Source organism: Halichoerus grypus, chromosome X (assembly GCF_964656455.1).
Source record: "Halichoerus grypus chromosome X, mHalGry1.hap1.1, whole genome shotgun sequence".
NCBI classification, from domain to species: Eukaryota; Metazoa; Chordata; class Mammalia; order Carnivora; family Phocidae; genus Halichoerus; species Halichoerus grypus.
Window position 1 is genome coordinate 47,376,587 of NC_135727.1, and position 25,646 is coordinate 47,402,232.

Below are 25,646 nucleotides of genomic sequence, written 5' to 3' on the forward strand. Positions count from 1 at the left end.
TCTCTCTCTGTCTCTGTTACTATCTCTGTCTCTCTCTGTCAAATAAAATAAATAAAATCTTAAAAAAAAAAAAAGACTGACAAACTTAAAAAAAAAAAAAAAGACTTTCAGCTTTGTCCACTGGAAGCTCCATGTTGGTGCCCATGTCCCTTTGGCATGCCCCCACTGTTGTGTTTTTTGTGCACTTTCCTTGCTTTCTTACACTACAGGATGCCTATTTTGTATATTCCCTGCCTTAGCCATTGGAGAATCAGTCATCCAAAGAGCTGTGGTTCCTTTTACTAAATCAAGATGTCTTCCAGAATATGAAAGGTCTCATAGATTGTAGTAGCCAATAGAAGCTCATTTGGAAGGGCATGTATGTGTAGAAGGTGGTTAACAAGACCAAAGAAGAAGAGAAAGCCGGAAGGGTCATAATCCAATTTTCTGCTGAATGATAGTTTACGATTGGAGGTAATTTAACAGCATAAACTAAGAGTCAGAAACCTTAGGTTTAAATGCCAACTCTGACATTTTTTTAGTTGTGTGTCTGTGAACCTCAATTTCCTCATCTGTAATATGGGTATAATTACTTCATGAGGTTGTTGGGATGATGATTAACTAATAGAGAGCACATGCTCTGCTGTGCCTGGCATGCAGTAAGTATTCATATGTTAGCTATCATTACTAGTCTCATTTCTGTACTCATCTGAACTAGCTACTATAATGTCACGAACAGCTATGAACCCTCACCATTTTTGTTTGATGCCTCCGTTACTCAGCTTCCCTTGTATTTCTTTCCCTAGGAATCTTTTTGATGTGACCCGGTGCGTGTTTTCCTTTGAGATCATCACCAAGATGCTGCAAGTGGCGTCACTGCCTCGTACTGGAGAAGCACGTGGGGGTCTGTATGCAGATGACAGTTCTAGGGACCTTTGGCTTTAAGTAGCTGTCTCTTCCCCAGACCCATATTCAGGTTCAGTCTACTCTTGAGTCTTTATCAATCTTTTTCTTCAAGACCATAAAAAATCGGTGCTGGGTATTAAGGAGGGCATGTACTGCATGGAGCACTGGGTGTTATACGAAAACAATGAATCGTGGCTCACTACATCAAAAAAAATAAAATAATTTGCAAGAAGCAAAAATAAAAAAAATCATGTTGTTCAAATATGAAAAGTGAACTGAACACCAAATCTCTTTTTTTATAGATTTTATTTATTTATTTGAGAGAGAGAGAGAGTGTGCGCACATGAGCAGGGGGAGGGGCAGAGGGAGAGGGAGAAGCACACTCCTCGCTGAGCAGAGAGCCCAACATGGGGCTTGATCCCAGGATGCCGGGACTGTGACCTGAGCTGAAGGCAGACGCTTAACCTACTGAGCCACCCAGGCACCCCCCCAAATCTCTTTTTGTTAATAGAATTAAAATGTTTTATTATCTTCCTAGCAAATTTAGTGTCCCCTTAACTGTTAGGGGAGCTCTTTAAAGTGATTCCTTTAAGAAGAAATTATCTTCCTTTTGTTCATATGATTCTTATCCTAAAGAGTCTTCCTATTTCACTATGGGCGATGTCTAAAATCTTCCTCCTGAGTGTCAGCACCCCCTATAAGATTGCCATATTTTTTATACCTGTGAACCTTCTCCCATGATTTTCATGCATGATATGTTCTTTTCTCATCATTTTCTTCACTAGACTATGATTCAAATAACTTCAAACTCCACCTGGAGTAATACAAGGAGTGCTAATACCTCCCTATCTACTGCCTTTTGAACACTGCGGTTTATCCCCTAGAATGTACTGGCCCTTGATATGTGTATGGTATAAATACTCAAAGTGTTGAACATTTGATTATGTTCCTACATATCTTCTAAATATTTGTATTAATGCTGTCATCTTCCTAAAGAACGTGTATGTAAATACCCCAGTCAAGATAGTACTAAGTATCTGCTTATTGATAAACAGGAGGAAGATGAACACTCTCTAATAGCTCTGGACTATAGTCATCTACAAATTTGAGTAAGGGGACTTCTTAAATCTGAGGTAGTCGGTTTCACTGTGCCTTCTTTAGTCCCTTGGCTGTGATTATAGGAAATTAACTCCCGACTCAGTCCAAAGCTGGGTATTCCCTCAAGGAAATTGCTATTTCTGATTCTTAGAACACGGAACCTTTTTTATGGTTGGCTACTTGGGGTCCATAATATCAAGCAGTGTCTAATCTTTCTGTAGAGATTGACTCTTTTACATTGCCATTCCCAGTTCATGCTGTGCTACCTTCCATGGCTGTGATTGGAATCCTCATAGCTGCTCTGAGAAAAAAAATCCAGAGATAGATGGAGTAGCAGATTGGTGCCAGATATACTTTGAGAATAACAGGTGAGTGCTGGGGAGGTATATCTTTTGACAACTCGGAGTGACTTTCTACAATAAAGTCAGAAAATATCCTTTTCTCCAAAAACAAAATAAGACCAACTCTATCACTTGCCTTCATCATCTCACTATACAAAGTACTGCTCTTATATTGATGATTTTACTCAGAATTTGATAACAATGTAGGAAGTTATTTGCATGAAATTGGGTGTGGGGAGGGGATGAGGTAGGAAGTCAAGGTCTGGAACCAATACAGAAAGATAATAAAGTGGTAGAGATAAAAGTATGGGACTTTGGGAATTTAAAACTGTTTAAAGATGTGTATTGCTTGCATTAAAATAAAAGGAAAATGATGTGAGAAATGTTAAGTAGAAGTGAAAACTCGTGAAAGATGAGTCATCCTCATTTCCTACAGAAAAAAGTGCGGAAGAATTTCTTTTTCTTCCTTTCAGAATACGCAACTGGAAAAGAATTGGGAAAATCTAGGTAGTCATTTTTTCTTTTGCTTTGCTATGGCTGTGTCCCATTTGATAGTACTGCTGTTGTTCCTCATTTCATTTCTTTTTTTTTTTTTTTTTTTTTTAAAGATTTTATTTATTTTTTGACAGAGAGAGACACAGCGAGAGAGGGAACACAAGCAGGGGGAGTAGGAGAGGGAGAAGCAGGCTTCCCGCAGAGCAGGGAGCCCGATGCGGGGCTCGATCCCAGGCCCCTGGGATCATGACCTGAGCCGAAGGCAGACGCTTAACGACTGAGCCACCCAGGCGCCCCATCCTCATTTCATTTCTTTATGCCTCTTATAGCTGAAACTGTTTCACATCACTGATAGGGTAATTCTGAAGAAGGCTGGTTCATTTCCTGTTAAATGTTGTATCAGAACTGGGGGCATTTTGCATGTCCACCAAATTATAGGATCTTTCCTGGGGAAGAATCTCCATCTTCATGGGAGCAGGGAAATAGAGGCGAAGAAGCACTGTCATTATCCTTAGCAAATTATCAATGACCAGTGGAAATATAAGGCTACCAGGGTTTCTGTGAGGAAACCTGGCAGTAGCCAAGCTAGAGTGGCAAACGTGGGTTCAATATGTAGAAACTCACTTTGCGGGGCGCCTGGGGAATTGGGGTGGTTAGACCTAAAAATTACAGGGTTTTTTTGTGATGTGATAAAAATATTTTGGGGCACCTGGGTGGCTCAGTCAGTGAAGCGTCTGCCTTTGGCTCAGGTCAGGATCCCGGGGTCCTGGGATTGAGCCCTGCGTTGGGCTCCTTGCTCAGCAGGGAGCCTGCTTCTCCCTCTGCCTGCCGCTCCCCCTGCTTGTGCTCTCTCTCTCTTGCTGTCTCTCTCCGACAAATAAATAAAATCTTTTTTTTTAAATTTTATTATGTTATGTTAGTCACCATACATTACATCATTAGTTTTTGATGTAGTGATCCACGATCCATTGTTTTCGTATAACACCCAGTGCTCCATGCAGTACGTGCCCTCCTTAATACCCATCACCGGGCTAACCAATCCCCCCTCCCCCCTCCCCTCTAAAACCCTGTTTGTTTCTCAGGTCCATAGTCTCTCATGGTTCATCTCTCCCTCCAATTCCCCCCCCCATTTTACCCTTCCTTCTCCTAATGTCCTCCATGTTACTCCTTATGTTCCACAAATAAGTGAAACCATATGATAATTGACTTTCTCTGCTTGACTTATTTCACTTAGCATAATCTCCTCCAGTCCCATCCATGTTGATGTAAAAGTTCGGTATTCGTCTTTGCTGATGGCTGAGTAATATTCCATTGTATATATGGACCACATCTTCTTTATCCATTCATCCATTGAAGGGCATCTCAGCTCTTTTCACAGTTTGGCTATTGCGGACATTGCTGCTATGAACATTGGGGTGCATATGGCCCTTCTTTTCACTACATCTGTGTCTTTGGGGTAAATACCCAGTAGTGCAATTGCTGGGTCATAGGGTAGCTCTATTTTTAAATTTTTGAGGCACCTCCACACTGTTTTCCAAAGTGGCTGTACCAACTTACATTCCCACCAACAGTGTAAGAGGGTTCCCCTTTCTCCACAACCTCTCCAACATTTGTTGTTTCTTTCCCTGTCCATTTTTGCCATTCTAACTGGTGTAAGGTGGTATCTCATGTGGTTTTGATTTGGATTTCCATGATGGCTAATGACGATGAACATTTTTTCATGTGTCTGTTAGCCATTTGTATGTCTTCTTCAGAGAAGTGTCTGTTCATCTCTTCTGCCCACTTTTTGACTTGATTATTTGTTTTGTGGGTGTTGAGTTTGAGAAGTTCTTTATAGATCTTGGATGCCAGCCCTTTATCTGTAGTGTCATTTGCAAATATCTTCTCCCATTCTGTGGGTTGCCTCTTTGTTTGGTTGACTGTTTCCTTTGCTGTGCAGAAGCTTTTTATCTTGATGAAGTCCCAAAAGTTCATTTTTGCTTTTGTTTCACTAGCTTTTGGAGATGTATCTTGAAAGAAGTTGCTGTGGCCGATGTCAAAGAGGTTACTGCCTATGTTCTCCTCTAGGATTTTGATGGATTCCTGTCTCACATTGAGGTCTTTCATCCACTTTGAGTTTATCTTTGTGAATGGTGTTAGAGAATGGTCGTCGAGTTTCATTCTTCTGCATGTGGATGTCCAATTTTCCCAGCACCATTTATTGAAGAGACTGTCTTTTTTCCATTGCATGTTTTTTCCTGCTTTGTCAAAGATTATTTGACCATAGAGTTGAGGGTCCGTATCTGGGTTCTCTATTCTGTTCCATTGGTCTGTATGTCTGTTTTTGTGCCAGTACCATGCTGTCTTGGTGATCACAGCTTTGTAATATAGCTTGAAATCGGGCAACGTGATGCCCCCAGCTTTGTTTTTCTTTTTCAACATTTCCTTGGCGATTCGGGGTCTTTTCTGATTCCATACAAATTTTAGGATTGTTTGTTCCAGCACTTTGAAAATTGTCATTGGAATTTTGATCGGGATGGCATTGAAAGTATAGATTGCTCTGGGTAGCATACACATTTTAACAATGTTTATTCTTCCGATCCATGAGCATGGAATATTTTTCCATCTTTTTGTGTCTTCTTCAATTTCTTTCATGAGTGTTTTGTAGTTCCTAGAGTATAGATCCTTTACCTCTTTGGTTAGGTTTATTTCAAGGTATCTTATGGTTTTTGGTGCTATTGTAAATGGAATCGTTTCTTTAATTTCTCTTTCTCCAGTTGTGTTGTTAGTGTATAAGAAAGCAACTGATTTCTGTGCATTGATTTTGTATCCTGCCACATTACTGAATTGCTGGATGAGTTCTAGTAATTTGGGGGTGGAGTCTTTTGGGTTTTCCACATAAATATCATGTCGTCTGCGAAAAGAGAGAGTTTGACTTCTTCTTTGCCAATTTGAAGACCTTTTATTTCTTTTTGTTGTCTGATTGCTGTTGCTAGGACTTCTAGTACTATGTTGAACAACAGTGGTGAGAGTGGGCACCCTTGACGTGTTCCTGATCTTAAGGGAAAGGCTCTCCACTTTTCCCCATTGAGGATGATATTCGCTGTGGGTTTTTCATAGATGGATTTTATGAACTTGAGGAATGTTCCCTCTATCCCTATACTCTGGAGAGTTTCAATCAGGAAAGGATGTTGTATTTTGTCAAATGCTTTTTCTGCATCAATTGAGAGGACCATATGGTTCTTCTTCCTCCTCTTATTAATGTGTTCTATCACATTGATTGATTTGCGAATGTTGAACCACCCTTGCATGCCGGGGATAAATCCCTCTTGGTCGTGGTGGATGATCCTTTTAATGTATTGTTGGATCCTATTAGCTAGGATTTTGTTGAGGATTTTGGAATCCATATTCATCAGGGATATCGGTCTGCAATTCTCCTTTTTGATGGGGTCTTTGCCTGGTTTGGGGATTAAGGTAATGCTGGCCTCATAGAATGAGTTTGGAAGTTTTCCTTCTGTTTCTCTTTTTTGAAACAGCTTCAGGAGAATAGGTATTATTTCTTCTTTGAATGTTTGATAGAATTCCCCAGGGAGTCCAGCAGGCCCTGGACTCTTGCTTTTTGGGAGGTTTTTGATCACTGCTTCAATCTCGTTACTGGTTATTGGCCTATTCAGGTTGTCAGTTTCTTCCTGTTTCAGTCTTGGCAGCTTATAGGTTTCCAGGAAGGCCTCCATTTCATCCAGATTGCTCAGTTTATTGGCATAGAGTTCTTGATAATAATTTCTAATAATTGTTTCTATTTCCTTGGTGTTAGTCATGATCTCTCCCCATTCATTCATCATTTTATTAATTTGGGTCCTTTCTCTTTTCTTTTGGATAAGTCTGGCCAGTGGTTTATCAATCTTATTAATTCTTTCAAAGAACCAACTTCTAGTTTTATTGATCTGATCTACTGTGTTTCTGGTTTCTAATTCATTGATTTCTGCTCTAATTTTAATTATTTCTCTTCTAATGCGTGGCTTAGGCATCGTTTGTTGCTTTTTCTCTAGTTCTTTAAGGTGTAGAGTTAGTTGGTGAATTCGGGATTTTTCTATTTTTTTGAGTGAGTCTTGGATGGCTATGTATTTCCCCCTTAGGACCGCCTTTGCAGTATCCCATAGGTTTTAGACTGATGTGTTTTCGTTCTCATTGATCTCCATGAATTGTTTAAGTTCTTTGATTTCTTGGTTGACCCAAGCATTCTTGAGCAGAGTGGTCTTTAGCTTCCAAGTGTTTGAATTTCTGCCAAATTTTTTCTTGTGATTGAGTTCCAGTTTTAAAGCATTGTGGTCTGAGAATATGCAGGGAATAATCTCAATCTTTTGGTATCGGTTGAGACCTGATTTGTGACCCAGTATATGGTCTGTTCTGGAGAAAGTTCCATGTGCACTCGAGAAGAATGAGTATTCTGTTGTTTTAGGGTGGAATGTTCTGTAAATATCTATGAGGTCCATCTGGTCCAATGTATCATTCAAAGCTCTTGTTTCCTTGTTGATTTTCTGCTTAGATGATCTGTCCATTGCTGAGAGTGGAGTATTGAGGTCTCCTACAATTAACGTATTGTTATCAATATGACATATCAATATTTATTTTGGTTAACAGTTGGCTTATATAGATGGCTGCTCCCATGTTGGGGGCATAGATATTTACAATTGTTAGATCTTCTTGTTGGATAGACCCTTTAAGAATGATATAGTGTCCTTCTGTGTCTCTTATTACAGACTTTAGTTTAAAATCTAATTTGTCTGATATAAGAATTGCTACCCCAGCTTTCTTTTGAGGTCCGCTGGCATGGAAGATGGATCTCCATCCCTTCACTTTCAGTCTGGATGTATCTTTAGGTTCAAAATGAGTCTCTTGTAGACAGCATATGGATGGGTCCTGTCTTTTTACCCAATCTGCAACCCTGTGCCATTTTATGGGAGCGTTTAGGCCATTCACGTTGAGAGTGATTATTGAAAGATATGAATTAATTGTCATCATGTTGTCTGTGAAGACGTTGTTTTTATAGATTGTCCCTGTAAATTTCTGTTGTATATCACTCTTGGGGTCTTTCTCCTTTTATAGAACCCCCCTTAATATTTCTTGCAGGGCCAGCTTAGTGGTCACATATTCTTTCAGTTTCTGCCGGTCTTGGAAGCTCTGCATCTCTCCATCCATTCTAAATGAAAGCCTTGCCGGATAAAATATTCTTGGCTGCATGTTCTTCTCATTTAGTACCCTGAATATGTCTTGCCAGGCCTTCCTGGCTTGCCAGGTCTCTGTGGATAGGTCTGACGTTATTCTGATGTTCCTCCCTCTGTACGTAAGGAATCTCTTCCCCCTAACTGCCCTTAAGATGGTTTCCTTGCTTCTAAGATTTGCAAGTTTTACTATTACATGCCGGGGTGTTGGCCTGTTTTCCTTGATCTTGGGAGGGGTCCTCTCTGCCTCTAGGACTCGAATGTTTGTTTCATTCCCCAGATTAGGGAAGTTCTCAGCTACGATTTGCTCAAATACATCTTCTAGTCCTCTCTCTCTCTCCACTCCCTCCGGGATTCCAGTTATTCTGACATTGGAACACTTCATGGTGTCACTTATTTCTCTGATTCTATTTTCATGGATTCTGAGTTGTTTTTCCCTGGCCTCTTCTTTTCCCTTTTTATCTATTATATTGTCTTCCAGGTCGCTTATTCTCTTTTCTGTCTCAGTTACCCTAGCTGTTAGATTATCTAGATTGGATTGGATCTCATTGATAGCATTTTTAAGTTCTGCCAATCCAGCTTTCATTTCTGCCCTTAGAGACTCTATGTTGCCATTAATTGATTTCTCCATTCTAGCCGTTGTCTTCACAATTGCTAGCCTGAATTCCATCTCCGACATCTTGGTTATATCTGCATCCATTTGTAAATCTGCAGCATAAGTCATAATCTCTGAGTCTTTTCTGTTTTGGGGGCTCCTCCTCCTAGTCATTCTTTTGATGGGTGTTTGAGGGAGTGTATAGAGTCCAAATTATTGACCAGAACCCAAGCAAGATGCACCTGTTTTCTTGGGACCTTAGGGTTGCTGGCCTCTTGTTTTCCCAGCCTGTCTTCTGCGGGAGGGGCCTGCTGCGCTGTTACTCAGGAACCCTGTTTGGGCGGAGTTGCCCTTCGCCCCTGTGGCGGGGGATGGGCTCAGCGGGAATCAGTCTTTGGGGCTTTTGTTCTCTGGCACCTTTCCCTGGCGTCTTTCTGCATCTCTTCCGCGAGTCAGAGCAGAAGAGACTGTTTCCAACCCTCTGCCTCAGAGCAGAGACTGCAGTCTGTTCTTCAGTGAGCTCTCCAGGCCACACTGTCTCCGTTTCTGTCCGTGCTGCTATAAACTGCAGCGTCCTGGGTTGTGCGCCCCTCTGCAGCGCTCCCAGTCCTGCCTCCAGGTCGGGGCACGTCTCTACCCTTTGTGCTTCTAAAACCGCCAGCCGCTCGCGACTCCGCCGCTTCGGTTTCTGTCCCGGGGGCTGCAGTTCGCGTGCACACGACTCTGTTGCTCTGGGTTTCCACCCAAGGGGCTGCAGTTCACTGGCGCGACCCCGGCGCCCTGGTTTCCGTCCCGGGGGTTGCAGTTCACGTGCGTGTGACCCCACCGCTCTGTGTTTCCGTCCGGAGGGCTGCCGTAAAGTCCTTTCCCCGACGCTACCGGTCTGCGAGTCTGTGCCTGTCCGCAGCGCGCGAGGCTGTCGCTCACCGGCGGTGTAGGATCCCCACGGCCAGGCTCCCTCCCGCTGCCGGTTATCCTCCGATATCTGCCCTCAGAATTACAGCTCTCCGCTTTGTACCTCAAAACCAACCGCCTGCGATATTCTGTTTGTAGAGATCCAGATCTTCTTACATCTCAGGCTGGTTTCGTGGGTGCTCAGAGTGGTCTGGTAGAAATCCAGCTCAATTCCAGGGACCAGCTGAAATAGGGTCCCCTACTCCTCCGCCATCTTTCCCCCCTCCCCCTAAATAAAATCTTAAAAAAAAAAAACTCTCTTTGCCATTCTTCATCCAAGTGCACACTCAACTATGGAAGACACAGATCCTACATATTCAGCTGCTGTCCATGTAGATCACATAGTCCTGGATCCGAACTGTATGAGCAGGGTATCTACCCCTGTCCTTTAGTTGATTAGAGGAGGTAAATACTGTGGCACAAGGGTTCCATGTGTGAATGAGCTTCCATAGTTGATGCCTTTAACTTGTTATCTCAACCCAAGTTCTAATCCCCTTGTCTCCTAGTATTCTGCTTCAGTTCTTTTTTCTTTTACAAAAAAGAGTTTCTTTTGATATAATTCACATTTAAAGTATATAATTCAATTGTTTTTAGTATATTCACAGAATTGTGGAACTATCACCACCATCAATTTTAAAATATTTTTTTAAGATTTTTTTATCCATTTATTTGACAGAGCACAAGTAGGCAGAGTGGCAGGCAGAGGGAGAGGGAGAAGCAGGCTCTCCACCAAGCAGGGAGCCCAATGCGGGGCTCGATCCCAGGACCCTGGGATCATGACCTGAGCCAAAGGCAGATGTTTAAGCGACTGAGCCACCCAGGTGCCCCAAAATATTTTTATCACATCATGAAGAAACCCTGTAATTTGTAGGTCTAACCACCCCAATTCCCCATTCCATCATGCCCTGGGTAACCAATAAAGCATATTTTGTCTTTGTATATTTGACTATTAAGGACATTTTATATAAATTGAATCATATAACATGTGGTCTTTTGTGACTGGCTTCTTTAACTGAATGAACATAATGATTTCAAGGTTCATTTATGTTGTAGCATGTATCAGTACTTCATTCCATATTTATGTGTGAATGTGTGTGTGTGTGTGTGTGTAGCAGCTATTTTCAGATGTTCCTACATAATTCACACAATTAAACAATTCAGGGGTGCCTGGGTGGCTCTATCTTTAAAATAAATAAGTAAATCTTTAAAAAAAATAACAAACAGAAATGCCTGGGTGGCTCAGTTAGTTAAGCATCTGCCTTCAGCTCAGGTCATGATCCCAGGGTCCTGGGATCAAGCCCCGCATCAGATTCCTTGCTCAGCGGGGAGTCTGCTTCTCCCTCTGCCTGCCACTCCCCCTGCTTGTGCTCTCTCTCTGACAAATAAATAAAATCTTTAAAAAGAAATAATAATAAATAACTCAATAGTATTTACTGTAATCACAGGCACATGCAATTATTAGTCATTTTAGATCATTTTAGAACTCCTGTTTTCAATTTTTTTAGGCATATACCTAGTAGAATTGCTGGGTGATATGGTAATTTTGTGTTTAACTTTTTAACAGAGTCTCAAACTTTCCAAAGTGGCTGCACCATTTTACAGTCCCACAAACAGTATACAAGGGTTCCATTTTCTCTAGATCTTTGCCAATACTCGTTTCTGTGTTTTTTTTTTTTTAATTGTGGCCAGCCTAGTGGGTGTAAAGTGGTATTTCCTTGTGGATTTATTTTGCATTTCTCTAATAATGCTGTTGAACAGCTTTTCATATGCTTATTGGAGATACGTAAATTTTCGTTGGAAAATGTTTATTTAAGTCCTTTGCCCATTTGTTGATTGGATTGTCATTTTTTTTTTTTTGTTTTTTGAGAGAGAGTGTGAGCAGGGCGGGAGGGGCAGAGGGAGAGGGAGAGAGAGAATCTTAAGCAGGCTCCGCACTCGGCATGGAGCCTGATGCAGGGCTCGATCTCACAACCCTGAGTTCATGACCTGAGCCGAAATCAAGAGTTGGACGCTTAACTGACTGAGTCACCCAAGCGCCCCTGTGTTGTCATTTTGTTGTTGAATTGTAAGAGCTTTTTATATATTCTAGATATTAGACCCTTATTTGCTAATATTTTCTTCTATCCTGTGGGTTTTTTTAAAAGACTTTTTTTTAGAGCAGTTGTAGGTTCACAGCAAATTTGAGAGAAAGGTGCAGAGATTTCTTAATATACCCCCTGCCTCCACACTTAAATAGCCTAACACATTTTCAACATCCCCCACCACAGTGGTACTTTGGTTGCAATTGATGAATCTACATTGACACACCATAGTCACCCAAACCTCATAGTTTACCTTAGAGTTCATTCTTGATGTAAATTCTGTGGGTTTGGAAAAATGTATAATTATACCTGTCCATCATTATAGTATCATACAGAGTATTTCTGCTGCCCTAAAAATCCTTTTTGCTCAGTACCCCTGCCTGCAACCTTTAACTGATCTTTTTTATTGTTTCCATAGTTTTGCCTTTTCCAGAATGTCATATAGTTGGAGTCACACAGCATGTAACCTTTTCAGATTGGCTTCTTTTGCTTAGTAGTAAGCATTTAAGGTTCCTCCATGTCTTTTCATGGCTTGATAGCCCATTTCTTTTTAGCAATGAATAATACTATGTTATCTAGATGTACCACAGTTTGTTTATCCATTCACTTACCGAAGGACATCTTGGTTGCTTCCAAAGTTTTGGCAATTATGAATAAAGCTCCTATGAATATCTGTGTGGGTTTTTGCATGAACGTAAGTTTTCATGTTTAGGTAAATACCAAGGAATGTGATTGCTAGATTGTATGGTAAAAAATACATGGTTTTGTAAGAAACCATTCAACTGTCTTTCAAAGAGGCTATATACCGTTGTGCATTCTCATTAGCAGCGAATGAGAGAGTTCTTGTTGCTCCACATTCTCACCAGCATTTGATGTTGTCACTGTTCTAGAGTTTGGCCATTCTAATAGCTATGTAGTGGTATATCTTCGTTGTTTTAATTTGCAATTCCCTGGTGACCTATGATGTGGAGCTTCTTTCATATGCTCATGTGCTGTATGTGTATCTTTAGTGAGGTGTTGTTAGGTCCTTGACCTGTTGTTTAATCAGGGTTAAAATCCTTATCAAATGTGTCTTTTGTAAATATTTTTGGTGGGCTTTGGCTACTTCTACCCATTTCTTTTTTCTTTTTTGAGGTATAATTGACATATAATATTGTTAGTTTCAAGTGTACAACATAGTCACTTGAATTGTATAAATTGCAAAATGATCATCACACTAAGTCTAGTTAACATCATCACCACACGTAATTATATTTTTTTCCTTGTGAGAATTTTTAAGATCTACTGTCTTAGCAACTCTCAAATATACAGTACAGTATTATTAACTGTAGTCACCATACTATACTTATATCCGATGACTTATTTATTTTAAAACTGAAAGTTTGTACCTTTTGACCCCCTTCACCCATTTTGTCCACTGCCCACCTCCACCTCTGACAACCACCAATCTGTTCTCTATGAGTTTGTTTCCACCTCCCCCAGATCCCACACGTAAGTGAGATCATATGGTATTTGTCTTCTTCGGTCTGACTTACTTCACTTAGCATAATGCCCTCAAGGTCCATCCATGGTGTCCCAAGTGGCAAGATTTCCTTTTTTTATGCCTGAATTACATTCCATTGTACATATATACCATATTTTCTTTCCCTTTTTTTGAACCATATTTGATGTACAGTGTATTAGTTTCAGATGTACAGCAGTGATTAAACAATTCTGTATGTGATAAAGTGTAGTTACCCTCTCCATCTGTCACCATACAATGTTATTACAGTATTATTGACTATATTCCCAATGCTATACTTTTCATTCCTGTGACTTATCAGTTTTATGACTGGAAGTTTGTAACTCTGAATCCTCTTCACCTATTTCACACATCTCCCCAAACTCCTCCCCTTTGGCAAACATGAGTTTGTTCTTTGTACTTACAGTTCTGTCTCTGTTTTCTTCATGCATTTGTTTTTTACATTCCACATATAAGTGAAATTATACGGTTTTTGTCTTCTCTGATGTCTCTCACCTAGCATAATACCCTCTAGGTCAATCCATGTTGTTGCACATGGCAAGATCTCATTCTTTCTTATGGCTGAGTAATATTCTGTTGTGTATATATATGTTACATCTCTTTTATCCATTCATCTATTGACGGACACATAGATCGCTTCCATACCTTGAATATTGTAAATAATGCTACAATAAACATAGGGGCATATGTGTCTTTTGGAATTAGTGTTCTCATTTTCTTTGGGTAAATATCCAGTAGTGGAATTATTGCATCATATGATATTTCTATTTTTAATATTTTGAGGAACCTCCATACTGTTTTCCACAGTAGTTGCACCAGTTTACTTCCCACCAGTAGTGCAAGTGTTCTCTTTTCTCCACATCCTTGCAAACATTTGTTATTTCTTGTCTTCATACTAGCCATTCTAACAGGTGTAAGTGATATCTCATTGTGGTTTTGATTGCATTTCCCTGATGATTAGTGATATGGAGCATCTTTTTATGTGTCTGTTGGCCATCTGTATGTCTTCTTTGGGAAGATGTCCATTAAGGTCCTCTGTCCATTTTTAAATTGGATTGTTTGGGGTTTTTTGGTGATGACTTGAATAAAGTTCTCTATGTTTTTGGATATTAACCCCTTATCAGATCTGTCATTTACAAATATCTTCAGTAGATATCCTTTTTGTTTGTTGATGGCTTTTTTGTTGTGCAAAAGCTTTCTTTTTGGTGTAGTCCTAATAGTTTATTTTTGCTTTTGTTTCCCTTGCCTGAGGAGGACTGTCCAGAAAAATGTTGATACATTTTCTTTTTGGAGTTTTATGGTGTCAGGTTTCACATTTAGGTCTTTAATCCGTTTTGGCTTTATAAGAAAGTGGTCTAGTTTTATTCTTTTACATGTAGCTGTCCAGTTTTCCCAGTACCATTTATTGGATAGACTGTCTTTTCTGCCATTATGTATTCTTGCCTCATTTGTCATAGATTGATTGAACTATATAAGTGTGGGTTTATTTCTGGGCTCTCTGTTCTGTTCTATTGATCTATATGTCTGTTTTGTACCAGTGCCATACTGTTTTGATCATTTTAGCTTTGTAGTATATCTTGAAATCTGGCATTGTATACCTCCAACTTTCTTGTTCTTTCTCAAGATTGCTTTGGCTATTTGGCATCTTTTGTGGTTCCATATAAATTTCACCATTATTTTTTCTAGTTCTGTGAAAAATACTATTGATGTTTTGATAGGGATTGTATTGAATCTGAGGATTACTTTGGGTAGTATGGACATTTTAACAATATTAATTGTTCTGATCCATGAGCATGTATATCTTTCCATTTGTTTGTGTTCTTTTCAATTTTTCTTTTAAAGATTTTATTTATTTGACAGAGAGAGATACAGCAAGAGAGGGAACACAAGCAGGGGGAGTGGGAGAGGGAGAAGCAGGCTTCCTGTGGAGCAGGGAGCCCGATGCGGGGCTCGATCCCAGGACCCTGGGACCATGACCTGAGCCGAAGGCAGACGCTTAACGACTGAGCCACCCAGGCGCCCCTTCTTTTCAATTTCTTACATCAGTGTTTTATAATTCTCAGAGTACTGGTCTTTTACCTTCTTGGTTAAATTTATTCCTAGGTATTTTATTCTTTTTGGTGCAGTTGTAAATGGGGTTGTTTTCTTAATTCTCTTTCTGCTGATTCATTATTAGTGTGTGGAAATGGTGCAGATTTCTTTATATTAATTTTGTGTCTGTCACCTTTACTGAATTCATTTATTAGTTCTAATAGTTTTTTGGTGGAGTGTTTAGGGTTTTCTCTATATAGTATCATGTTATCTGCAGATAGTGACTGTTTAACTTCTTCCTTACCAATTTGGATGCTTTTTGTTGTTTTTTATGATTGCTACTGCTAGGATTTCCACTATTATGTTTAATAAAACTGGCAAGAGTGGGCATTATTGTCTTATTTTTTATTTGATTTGATTTATTTTTAAGATTTTATTTATTTATTTGACAGAGACACAGCGAGAGAGGGAACACAAGCAGGGGGAGTGGGAGAGGGAGAAGCAGGCTTCTCGCTGAGCAGGGAGCCCGATGCAGGGCTTGATCCCAGGACCCTCCCATTTTTAATTTCATTTATTATGTTCTTCATCTCGGATTGGCTCTTTTTTGTCTGTTCATTAAGGGTCTCACTGATGTCCTCCACTCTTTTCTAAAGTCCAGTGAGTATATGATCATTACTTTAAACTCTCTATCAGGCGTACTACTTATATCTGTTTTGCTTAGGTTCCTTGCTGTGTTTTTTTTTTTTCTCCTGTTCTTTCATTTGGGACATATTCCTGTGTCTCCTCATTTTGTGTAACTCTCTGTGTCTGTTTCTTTGTGTTAGGCAAGTCACCTATGTCTCCTGCTCTTGAAGATAATGGCCTTACAAAGAAGAGGTCCTGTAGTGCCCCACAGTGCAATGTCCCTGTCCCCCAGGACCTGGCATCTCAGTGGTGTCTCCTATATGTGTTGTGTGTTCCCTGTTTTGTCCTGGACACGTTTTCATTCAGTCAAGTTGTGTGCAGTGGCTGTCTTTGTTGTGAGTCGTGTTTTGTCCCTGGCTTGTGTTGGGTTCATTTTAACAAGTTACACGCTGTTCTGCTTTTGAAATGAGACCCGCTGCTGGGACTGGGCTGGCTAGGGGGATCTGCACATGTGGGTCATGTGTGCAGCCTTAACAAGGCATGCCTCAGGCTTCAGTAGGGCCTGGTACTGTAGTGGCAGTTGCTGTTGTAGCCGTCACCAGAATTGAGGCCCCACAGAGATGTGGGATGGGAGACTGACAGTGTTTGTCTTTGTCTTCTGGGAGGGGCCCTTTAGCAAGAGATTGAGGCCAGCATGACTCAAAAGGGTGGATCTGTCAGTTGAGGGGGCAGGGTTTGTGTAAGCAAGTTAGGGAGGAGTGTTGGCACCACACTGGTTCCTGTAGGTGGCTGTGTGTTTATGCTGAGGGGCGAGGAATGTACATGGCACCTTCCCGCTCCTTTGTTTCTCCAGGGGTCTCCTTGTGATCCCTGCTTCTCCAGCACAAGCTCTGAGATAAATCACTCTCCCTTCCATGTGCCCCATAGGCTGTAGCTCTGCAGGTTCTTTGTCATGCTGTTTCTTTAAGGGTGAGGCTCAGCTTCTTATCCTCTGTGCGCTTCTAGAGCAGAGCTCACTGATTTTTAACATTCCAGGTCTTTAGGGGCGCCTGGGTGGCTCAGTCGGTTAAGTATCTGCCTTCGGCTCAGGTCATGATCCCAGGTCCTGGGATCGAGCCCCGCGTTGGGCTCCCTGCTCAGCGGGGAGCCTGCTTCTCCCTCTCCTCCCCACTTGCTCTTGATCTCTGTTGCTATCTCTGTCTGTCTGTCTCTCTCTCAAATAAATAAATAAAAAATCTTAAAAAAAAAATTCCAGGTCTTTAGTCTCGCTCATTGTAACAACTTATGAAATTTGGCCCCTCTTCCTTTCAAAACCATGTATTATGGGGATTCTTCTTCCCTGAGTGTACTCCACAGTGTTACATTCTGTTTCTTGCTCTTCTCTGTGCCCCCAGCTCCCTTCCGACTGTGGACTTCCACAGTCCGTTTCACTCCCAGACTGTGTCTCCTCCCTTCCTCCCTTTTTCTATGAAGCTTCTTCTCTGTCTTTAGTTGTGGAATCTGTTCTGTTAGTCTTTGTGTCATTTTCTGGGTTATTTACACTAATATGAGTGTTATCTAGTATCCGTGGGAGGAGGCAAGCTTAGAGCCCTCCTACTCCACCATCTTCCCATCCTCTTAGTCTTTGTTTTAAAGTCTGTTTTGTCTGATCTAAGTATTGCTAGCTGTACAATTTTTTCCTCACTACCATTTGCACAGAATTGTTTTTACATCCTTTCACTTTCAGTCTATTATGTGTTGTTCAGTTTGAAGTCTTTTCTAGGCATCTTATAGATGGATCTTGCTTTTTTTTTCATTCAGTAACCCTATTTTTTTTTTTAGTGGAGTACTTAAAACATTTACATTTAAAGTAATTATTGATAGGTATGTAGTTATGCCATTTTATTCCCTCTTTTCTGGATGTTTTGTTGTTCTTCTCTGTACCTTCTCTTACTCTTTTCCCTTGTGATTGATGAGTTTCTTTAGTGGTACACTTGGATTCCTTTCTGTTTTTTTGCATATCTATTATAGGTTTTGGTTTGTGGTTATAATGAGGTTTATATATGATATCCTGAGTTTATAATATTCTGTAGTAAGTTGATGGTTCTTTAAATTTGAACACATTTTAAATGAACTTCATTTAAAAAAATTTTAATTCCAGGATAGTTAACATACATATTATATTAGTTTCAGGTGTATAATATAGTGATTCATAAATTCCATACATCACCTGGTGCTCATCACGACAAGTGCACTCCTTAATCCCCATCACCTATTTCACCCATCCCCCATCCTCCTCTGGTAACCATAGCTTTGTTTTCTATAGTTAAGAGTCTGTTTCATTTTTTACTCCCCCTCCACGTTTTATGTATATGATGTTATATTTTATATCTTTTTATTTTGTGAGTCCCTTACCTGATTTTTTTAGGTATAATTGATTTTATTACTTTTGTCTTTTACTCTTCATACTAGTTTTATAATTGATTGATCTATCATCCTTCCTGTATGTATGCTTTTACTTGTGAATCTTTTTTCTTTCATAATTTTACTTCTAATTATTGCCTTTTGTTTTCTGCTTAAAGAAGTCCCTTTAACAGTTTTTATAATGAAAGTTTAGTGGTGATGAACTCCTTTAACTCTTGTTTTTCTGGGTAACTCTTTCTCTTTCAATTCTTTTTTTTAAGATTTTATTTATTTATTTGAGAGAGAGAGAGCACCAGCAGGGAGGAGGGGTAGAAGGAGAGGCAGAAGCAGACTCCCCGCTGAGCAGGGAGCCTGATGTGGGACTTGATCCCAGGACCCTGGGATCATGACCTGAGCCGAAGGCAGACGTGTAACCGAATGAGCCACCCAGGCACCCTCTCTCTTTCAATTCTTAAGGATAACCTTGCTGGGTAGAGTATTCTGGGTTGTAGGTTCTTTCTTTTCAGCACTTTGAATATATCATGTTATTCCCTTCTGACCAGCGAACTTTCTGCTGAAAAATCAGTTGATAACCTTGTGGGATATCCTTGTATATAAGTTTTCTTTTCTCTTGAGTTTTTCAAGATTTTCTCATGTTTTAGTTTTGATATTTTTCATAATTACATGTCTTGGTGTGGATCTCCTTGGATTCATCTTATTTGAGCATCTCTGCTTCTGGGATATGGATATCTGTTTTCTTCCCTAGGTTAGGGAAATTTTAGCTATTATTTCTTCAAGTTAAGTTTTTTTGCCCCTTTCTATCTTCTCCTTCTGGGACCCCTGTGATGTGAATGTTAGTATGCTTGATGTTTCCCAGAAGTCCCTTAATCTATCCTTGTTTTTTAAAATTCTTTTCTTTTTTTGTAGTGTTGCTTGGGTGGTTTCCACTACCCAGCCTCTAGATCACTAATCTGTTCCTCTTTATCTTTTATTTTTTTAAAAGATTTTATTTATTTATTTGAGAGAGAGCGAAAGTGAGAGAGATCACAGAGGGAGAGGGAGAAGCAGACTCACCGCTGAGTGGAGAACCTGATGTGGGGCTCAATCCCAGGACTCTGAGATCAAGACCTGAGCTGAAGGCAGAGACTTAACCGACTGAACCACCCAGGCACCTCCTGTTCCCCCTTATCTTTTAATCTGCTATTGATTTCCTCTGGTGTATTTTTCATCTCAGTTATATTTTTCAGGTGTGATTGGTTCTTTTTATATTTTCTCTCTCTGTGGAAATTCTCACCGAGTTCATCTACTCTTCTTTCACGTCCAGTGAATTTCTTTATGGCCATTACTGTGAACTTTTTATCAGGTAGATTGCTTATCTCCATTTCATTTCGTTCTTTTTCTGAGGTTTTATTTTGTTCTATCAGAGCATATTCCTCTCTCTCCTTATTTTGTTTGACTTTTTGTGGTTTTTTTTCTTTTTTTTTTTTTTTAACTTTTCTATTAGAGAGAGAGTACAAGCCGGGGGAGTGGCAGGCAGAGGCAGAGGGAGAGGGAGAAGCAGGCTCCCTTCTCAGCAGGGAGCCCGATGTGGGGCTCAATCCCAGGACCCCAGAATCATGACCTGAGCCAAAGGCAGATGCTTAACCATCTGAGCCACCCAGGCGCCCCTGAGTTTTTGTGTTGTTTTCTGTGAATTATGCAGACTAGCTACTTCTAGAATTGAAGGAGTGGTCTTGTGTGGGGACATCCCCTGTATAGATTATGTGTACCTGGTTGCTTTGGCTGGGTGGCTGGAGCTGTAGTGGGTGCAGCCTGGGGATCCTGGGGCATTCCACTCAGTGGGTGCCCTAACAGGGCATCTGGAGCTGAAGCGGGCATGGACCATGGGGTCCTGGGGTGCGCCACACAGTGGACACTGGCAAGATCACAAGATCCAAAGTGTGAGTGCAGGCTGAGTGCTTTCATGGTACTTACATGGGACACACTGGCAGGATGGTTGGAGCTGAAGTGGCTGTAGCCTGGGAGGCTTTGTGATGTTCGATGAATGGGGGCCCTGGTGGGTAATGGGAGCTGAGGTGGGTGTGGGCTGGGAGGTTTCACGGTGCTTCACGCAGTGATTGACCTGGCAGGTTGTCTGGAGCTGAATTAGGTATGGGCCCGGATGTTCTAGGATTCTTTGTACTTGTGTCACCTTGGTCAGTTGGCTGTAGCTGTGGTGGTCACTGTCGGGGAGTGTCCCAGTGTGTGTCCTGCTGGGATGGTCTTGGTGGGATGGCCAGTGCTCAGGGTGGTTTGAGGCAGTGGGGCCACCTTGGGGGTAAGCTGGGGCTGGTGCTGGCTAGGGGCCACTGCTTGTTGAGGCAGCAGGTGGCTCGGGTGCCTAGACCTTGTTCCCATCTTCACTGTGAAGGTGGAGGGGGAATGGAAACAGTGGTGCCACCAGTCCCTTTGATTTCAGAGAGTTGCTGTGGCTCCCCTGCTGTTTGAGTTTTAGGACTTGTTCCTTGATATTTCAGTTGCTCTTTTATTATTTTTTAAAGATTTTATTTCCTTAGAGAGCACACACAAGCAGGGGGAGTGGGAGAGGGAGAAGCAGACGCCCCACTGAACAGGGAGCCTGACACGGGGCTCGATCTCAGGACCCTAGGATCATGACCTGAGCCGAAGGCAGACGCTTAACCGACTGAGCCACCCAGGCGTCCCTCAGTTGCTCTTTGAAACCACAGCTTTTTTTTTTTTTTTTTCTTTTCCCTGTGTTCCAAGGTGTCTGGGGCTGGTGTATTCTAGGGGCGTGGGGATTTGTTATGGCAGTGGGCCCACTAGGGCACCTGGACCCTGCTTCTGTCTGCACTTAAAAGGTGGAGGGGGGATGTAAAAGGTGGTGCTGGCTAGCCCCCACCTAAGAGAGTTCCAACGGCCCCCCACCATTTGGAGGAGGCTTAGTTCCTTTTCATTGCTGCTGTCTTTTTAAATTGCATCTTTTGTCTCTGTTCCAGGGCAACTGAATCTGCTCCTGCTTCCACAGTACCGACCCTCTCCCCTGCAGTCTGCAGCATCGGGGGTGGGATTTTCATTGTTAACGTGTCTGTGCCCCCATCTCTCCTGCCATTCTCTGTGTGGTCCCTTTATCCTTTGTTTTGCTGTTCAGTCAGCCCTTGGTTCTCCTTCAGGAGGAATTGCTCTGTATTTACCACATTTTCTTTATCCATTGGTGGACACTTAGGTGGCTTTCATGTCTTGGCTATTGTAAGGAATGCTGTAATGAAGATGGGGGTGCATATATCCAAAAGTAGGTTTTTTCAGCCTCCATGACTGTGTGATCCAATTCCTGTAATAAATCTCTCTTCTCTCTTCTTTTCTCTTCTTTCTCTTCCTTTCTCCCTTCCTCTCTGTCTGTCTCTCTCCCTGTGTCATTATCTGTATGCATTTTATTCTGTTTCTGGCCGAATCTTGACCAGTACAGATTTTGGTACCAAGAGTGGTTCTAGAGGAATAGAAATTTTTTTTTAAGATTTTTATTTATTTTTTGACAGAGAGAAACACAGTGAGAGAGGGAACACAAGCAGGGGGAGTGGGAGAGGGAGAAGCAGGCTCCCCGCTGAGCAGGGAGCCCGATGCGGGGCTCCATCCCAGGACACTGGGATCATGACCTGAGCCAAAGGCAGAAGCTTAACCAACTGAGCCACCCAGGTGCCCCGAGGAATAGAAATTTAAGGATGTTTTCTGATTTGGTTCTGTTGTTTCTGGAATTGTCTCTCTAATCTGATTAGATTTAAAGACACTAATGACTATTTCCATTTGAAAGAGAACACTGATAGTCCATGGTGGAAACTGTTCATAGAGATATGCAGAGTCTCTGCATCGGATACTCCTAATCAACCACTCATAAGAAGCAAGGAGCTAAGTGACTCAGAATATGATACTTTTCAACATTTTTTTTTTTAAACTAAGGTATGTAATGACATTGGTTGGTTGCTCCTAATGTTGCTGGACAGAGTGGTGAAAGAAAAGAATGAGGTCAGGACTTTTAATTCCCAGCTCAAGTGCCACATAAATGACCTAAGAGTGTTATGTATGCCTTGAAGGAGAGTCTTACCTCATAGCTGCAGGGTTGAAATGGCTGAAAATCAAATACAAAATCTCACCTTGTAACTGGCTGAGTTTACAACATAAGTTTAACTCTCAACCTTGCAGGATATCTTCTGTTAAACTAAGGGCATTGATTGGGAGAGAATGGGATTCTGTAAATTGGGATGAGGATGTGTAGGAAGATCTTGATGAGGCTAGGGACATTGAGCTTCTAAATACCGAAGAATCTTCTTTGCTAGTGGAAGAGGTCTTCCCACTCCCAGTGGAAGCAGCCTCCCCACCCCCAGCAGAATTGACCTGCCCAGCCCCAGGAAAAGTATTTCCCTCAACTATAGCAGAAGTGGCCTCCCTACCCTCAGTAGCAGCCACCTCCCTACTCACAGCAGTATGGGCCCCTCCACCTGTCTATGGGGATTAACACTGCATTGCTTGAGGAAATGGTAATGGCTTCCCTATAGGTAGTTACCATGCAAGACAATACTGAGACTTCTCAGGATCCATTCTTATCATCTCTCACTGCTTCTGTAACTAGACTCAAGTCCCAGCAGGCCTCTAAAGATGTGGTATAAAGTGTGATCCATGGGGAGGTGCACTCTACTCCAAATTTATACATGCCTAAATCCAGTGAAATTGAGGGAATGTGTACTCAGAGTATGGGATAATGGTGGAAAGAACATAAAGTTGGATCAGGCCAAATTTATTGATATGGACTCATGTTGGTTCGAGCCTTGGGAGTTTCCTGGGTGAAATTTGGAACTGGCTCCCATATACCAGGGGCATGGAGAGACTGAAGCAGCAGACGGCCCTAGTTTGGCAGGAGGCAGTTTTAATAAGCAAGGGAACTTCCATATGAGGCTTGTCTTGGGTGGCTGCAAGAGGAGTGGATCTCTGTACCCATCCACTAGAATCTTAAAAGTTTATGTGGAGTTCTTAATGGGATTCAGTCACGTACACAGTCCAGATGGTCTCATCTCAAGGCTGCATCCTTGAAGTGGCATCTAGTGTGGGAATGGTGGGCAGAACATATATCCGAAGGACAGGGATGGGGGTAAGGAGCCTCTGATTGTTCAGGTACAGCTCGTGGTAACATCTTTTTTCTACCAAGAGCACCATGATCCAAACCATTGATTTCTTAAGTCCCCTAGGCTAGGGGTTGGATCGCTCAGACATTCACTTGTGTCCTCATGTGATTTAATAAAGATGATACATTAGCAGAGTTATCAGGTATGAACATACAATGTTCTGTTTTGATAATGGCATAGATGCCTCCTTGTGAGGCAGTAATAAGGTCCCAAGACCATCCTATTTTGGAGGACAGTTTTTCTTATTACAGATATTTCAGTGTTCAATAAATATAGGTTTGCTGTCTATCATTTAAGTCTTATTGGGTGAATTTAGTGAGGGCTTCTATGTGTGCTATAATGTCCTCCAGGCCAGTGGAGGGTATACAGACAGTGGCCAAATGATTGTATTGGTAGAAAACAGAATGTGCTCATCCACTGACTGGATCCTATAAGCAGAAATCTAAGGTTAAAAAGACAGATATTTAGTGGGAACTTGTATGGGAAGGTCTTCCCCTTCTATAAGAATTACACTTGTGGCCTGAACCTCAGATGTTAATGTGGGTGCAGCTTTAGGAATTTAACCTGGTTGTGCATACCATACATGTTGGCTGTGGGAGGCAGGATTGGCAGGTGTGATGAGATAGACTGGGGGTGGGATCTGCCAGAGCAGAATTCCCGCCTTTACCCCTCTTTTAATGATGCATGTTCCATTGCAGGTATATTGTGTTTCAGTTGGTCTGGCTTGCAGCAGGGCAATGAATGGGATTCCAGTGGAGATTGAATAGTTCTCCGTGAAATAGGGGTGCAAAGTAATCTACCCATCCTGGTGGGATGTCCCATTGCAAACTCCAGTAGTTAACACCTTTCCCAGGCATGGTGGGGCATGGTATTCTCAGCAGCATAGCACATTGATCCATGGTGAGAATCTGGGCAATGGGTGTCTCCTGTGATTCCATACCTTTATACACTTTCATGGTGTTGAGTATCTCAGAGGTGGGTTGATGGGATATATTTTCAACCCATCCCTTGGTAGGAAGGGAAATTCTTACCATGGTAATGTGTTCCTTAATGCTGTCTAGTCATATCTGATTCTATGCACATTTTTGAATATGGCATTCTAGTCAAAACCCTGGTAACGTAACCAATGTTCCCAATTGTGTCCTGTTACAAGGAGAACAGGTTCTCATTGAACTTAAGGAAATAACTATATCATCATGGATATAAGAATAATCACTAAGAGTTTCTGAATTCTGGAGAGATCAGGTGGGGAGAAAAAGAGTAATTGTTTATCATTATTGACGAAGGTATATGTTAGCAAATGGCTAATAGCCTAAGAGAAAAGAGAAAAAGTTTTATCTTAAATGTGTAAAACACACACACACACACAAAGAACTAACTGTTTTAAACAAAAAGTCATAAAAATTACAATCATTCTCTAGTCCCATATAATTCTTGATCTTGATCTTTTGTTAGCAGTTTAGTGAGTTCGTCGGTTTTTTTCATTAGAGTTCTGTAATTCTTAGTTAAGGATATGATCTTAGTTATCAGAAACCTTTACTTGTCAGAGCCTTTTCCATGAATCTCCTTAAAGATGAAGTAGTTTTGCAGGAACATTTTTGCAAAGCATCAGAGTAAAACAATAACTGTCTGCAAATGACAAAAGACTTAAAAATGGCTGTGCATAAAAATCTGATGAGAGTTCATTATAATGCATTTGACAAGGGAATTTGATTATTTCTGTGACATCATTTTTAAAAAAATTGATTCCTTTAATCTCTACACCCAATGTGGGGCTTGAACTCATGACCCCGAAATCAAGAGTTGCATGTTCTTCTTGCTGAGCCAGCCAGGCATCCCACTGTAACATCATTTCTAAAATAACTAGAATTATTATAGGAGGAGGTCATTGAGAGGGCGTGACTGCCAGTTGACCCACAAGCTGGACCTGGGCAATCAGAGGCTCATTTACCTCCTCCCTATTGTTGGAATGTACATTCTGTCCACCATTCTCACAGTGGAAGCTGTTTTCAAGGATGCAGCCTTGAGAGAGCAATGTGTTGCTGAGCCCATCTGGAAGGAATATATGACTGAATCTAGTTAACTATATAAACTCGTAAGGCTCTGGTGGTTGGATGCAGAGATTTATTCATCTTGTGGCTGCCCAGGACAAGTCTTATATATAAGTTCCCTTGCTTATTAAAACGGTTACATATCAGCCTGGAGTGGTCTTTCTTTGTTCTCTCCTAGCCCTCTGTGTATGGGGCCCATTTGTGAATAAACAGCT

The 25,646-nt window shown here is 41.3% G+C and overlaps 1 protein-coding gene across 5 annotated transcripts in view; it reads left to right on the top strand.

The window, feature by feature from the left end:
- Positions 1 to 25,646, top strand: part of LOC118522285 (tRNA wybutosine-synthesizing protein 2 homolog) — a 52,248-nt gene that overhangs the window by 15,132 nt on the left and 11,470 nt on the right. For 4 of the 5 annotated variants that reach the window (XR_013444788.1, XM_078065110.1, XM_078065113.1 and 1 more), the window contains 3 exons: positions 786 to 883; positions 2,235 to 2,351; positions 21,206 to 25,577. Coding sequence is in view for 3 of the 5 variants with exons in the window: in XM_036071225.2 (XP_035927118.2) it covers positions 786 to 802 (17 nt within the window). In the remaining 2 variants the exon portion in view is untranslated. Of the gene's footprint in view, positions 1 to 785; positions 884 to 2,234; positions 2,352 to 21,205; positions 25,578 to 25,646 lie in introns of those variants that run through there. The other variant, XM_078065111.1, reaches the window with a different exon arrangement.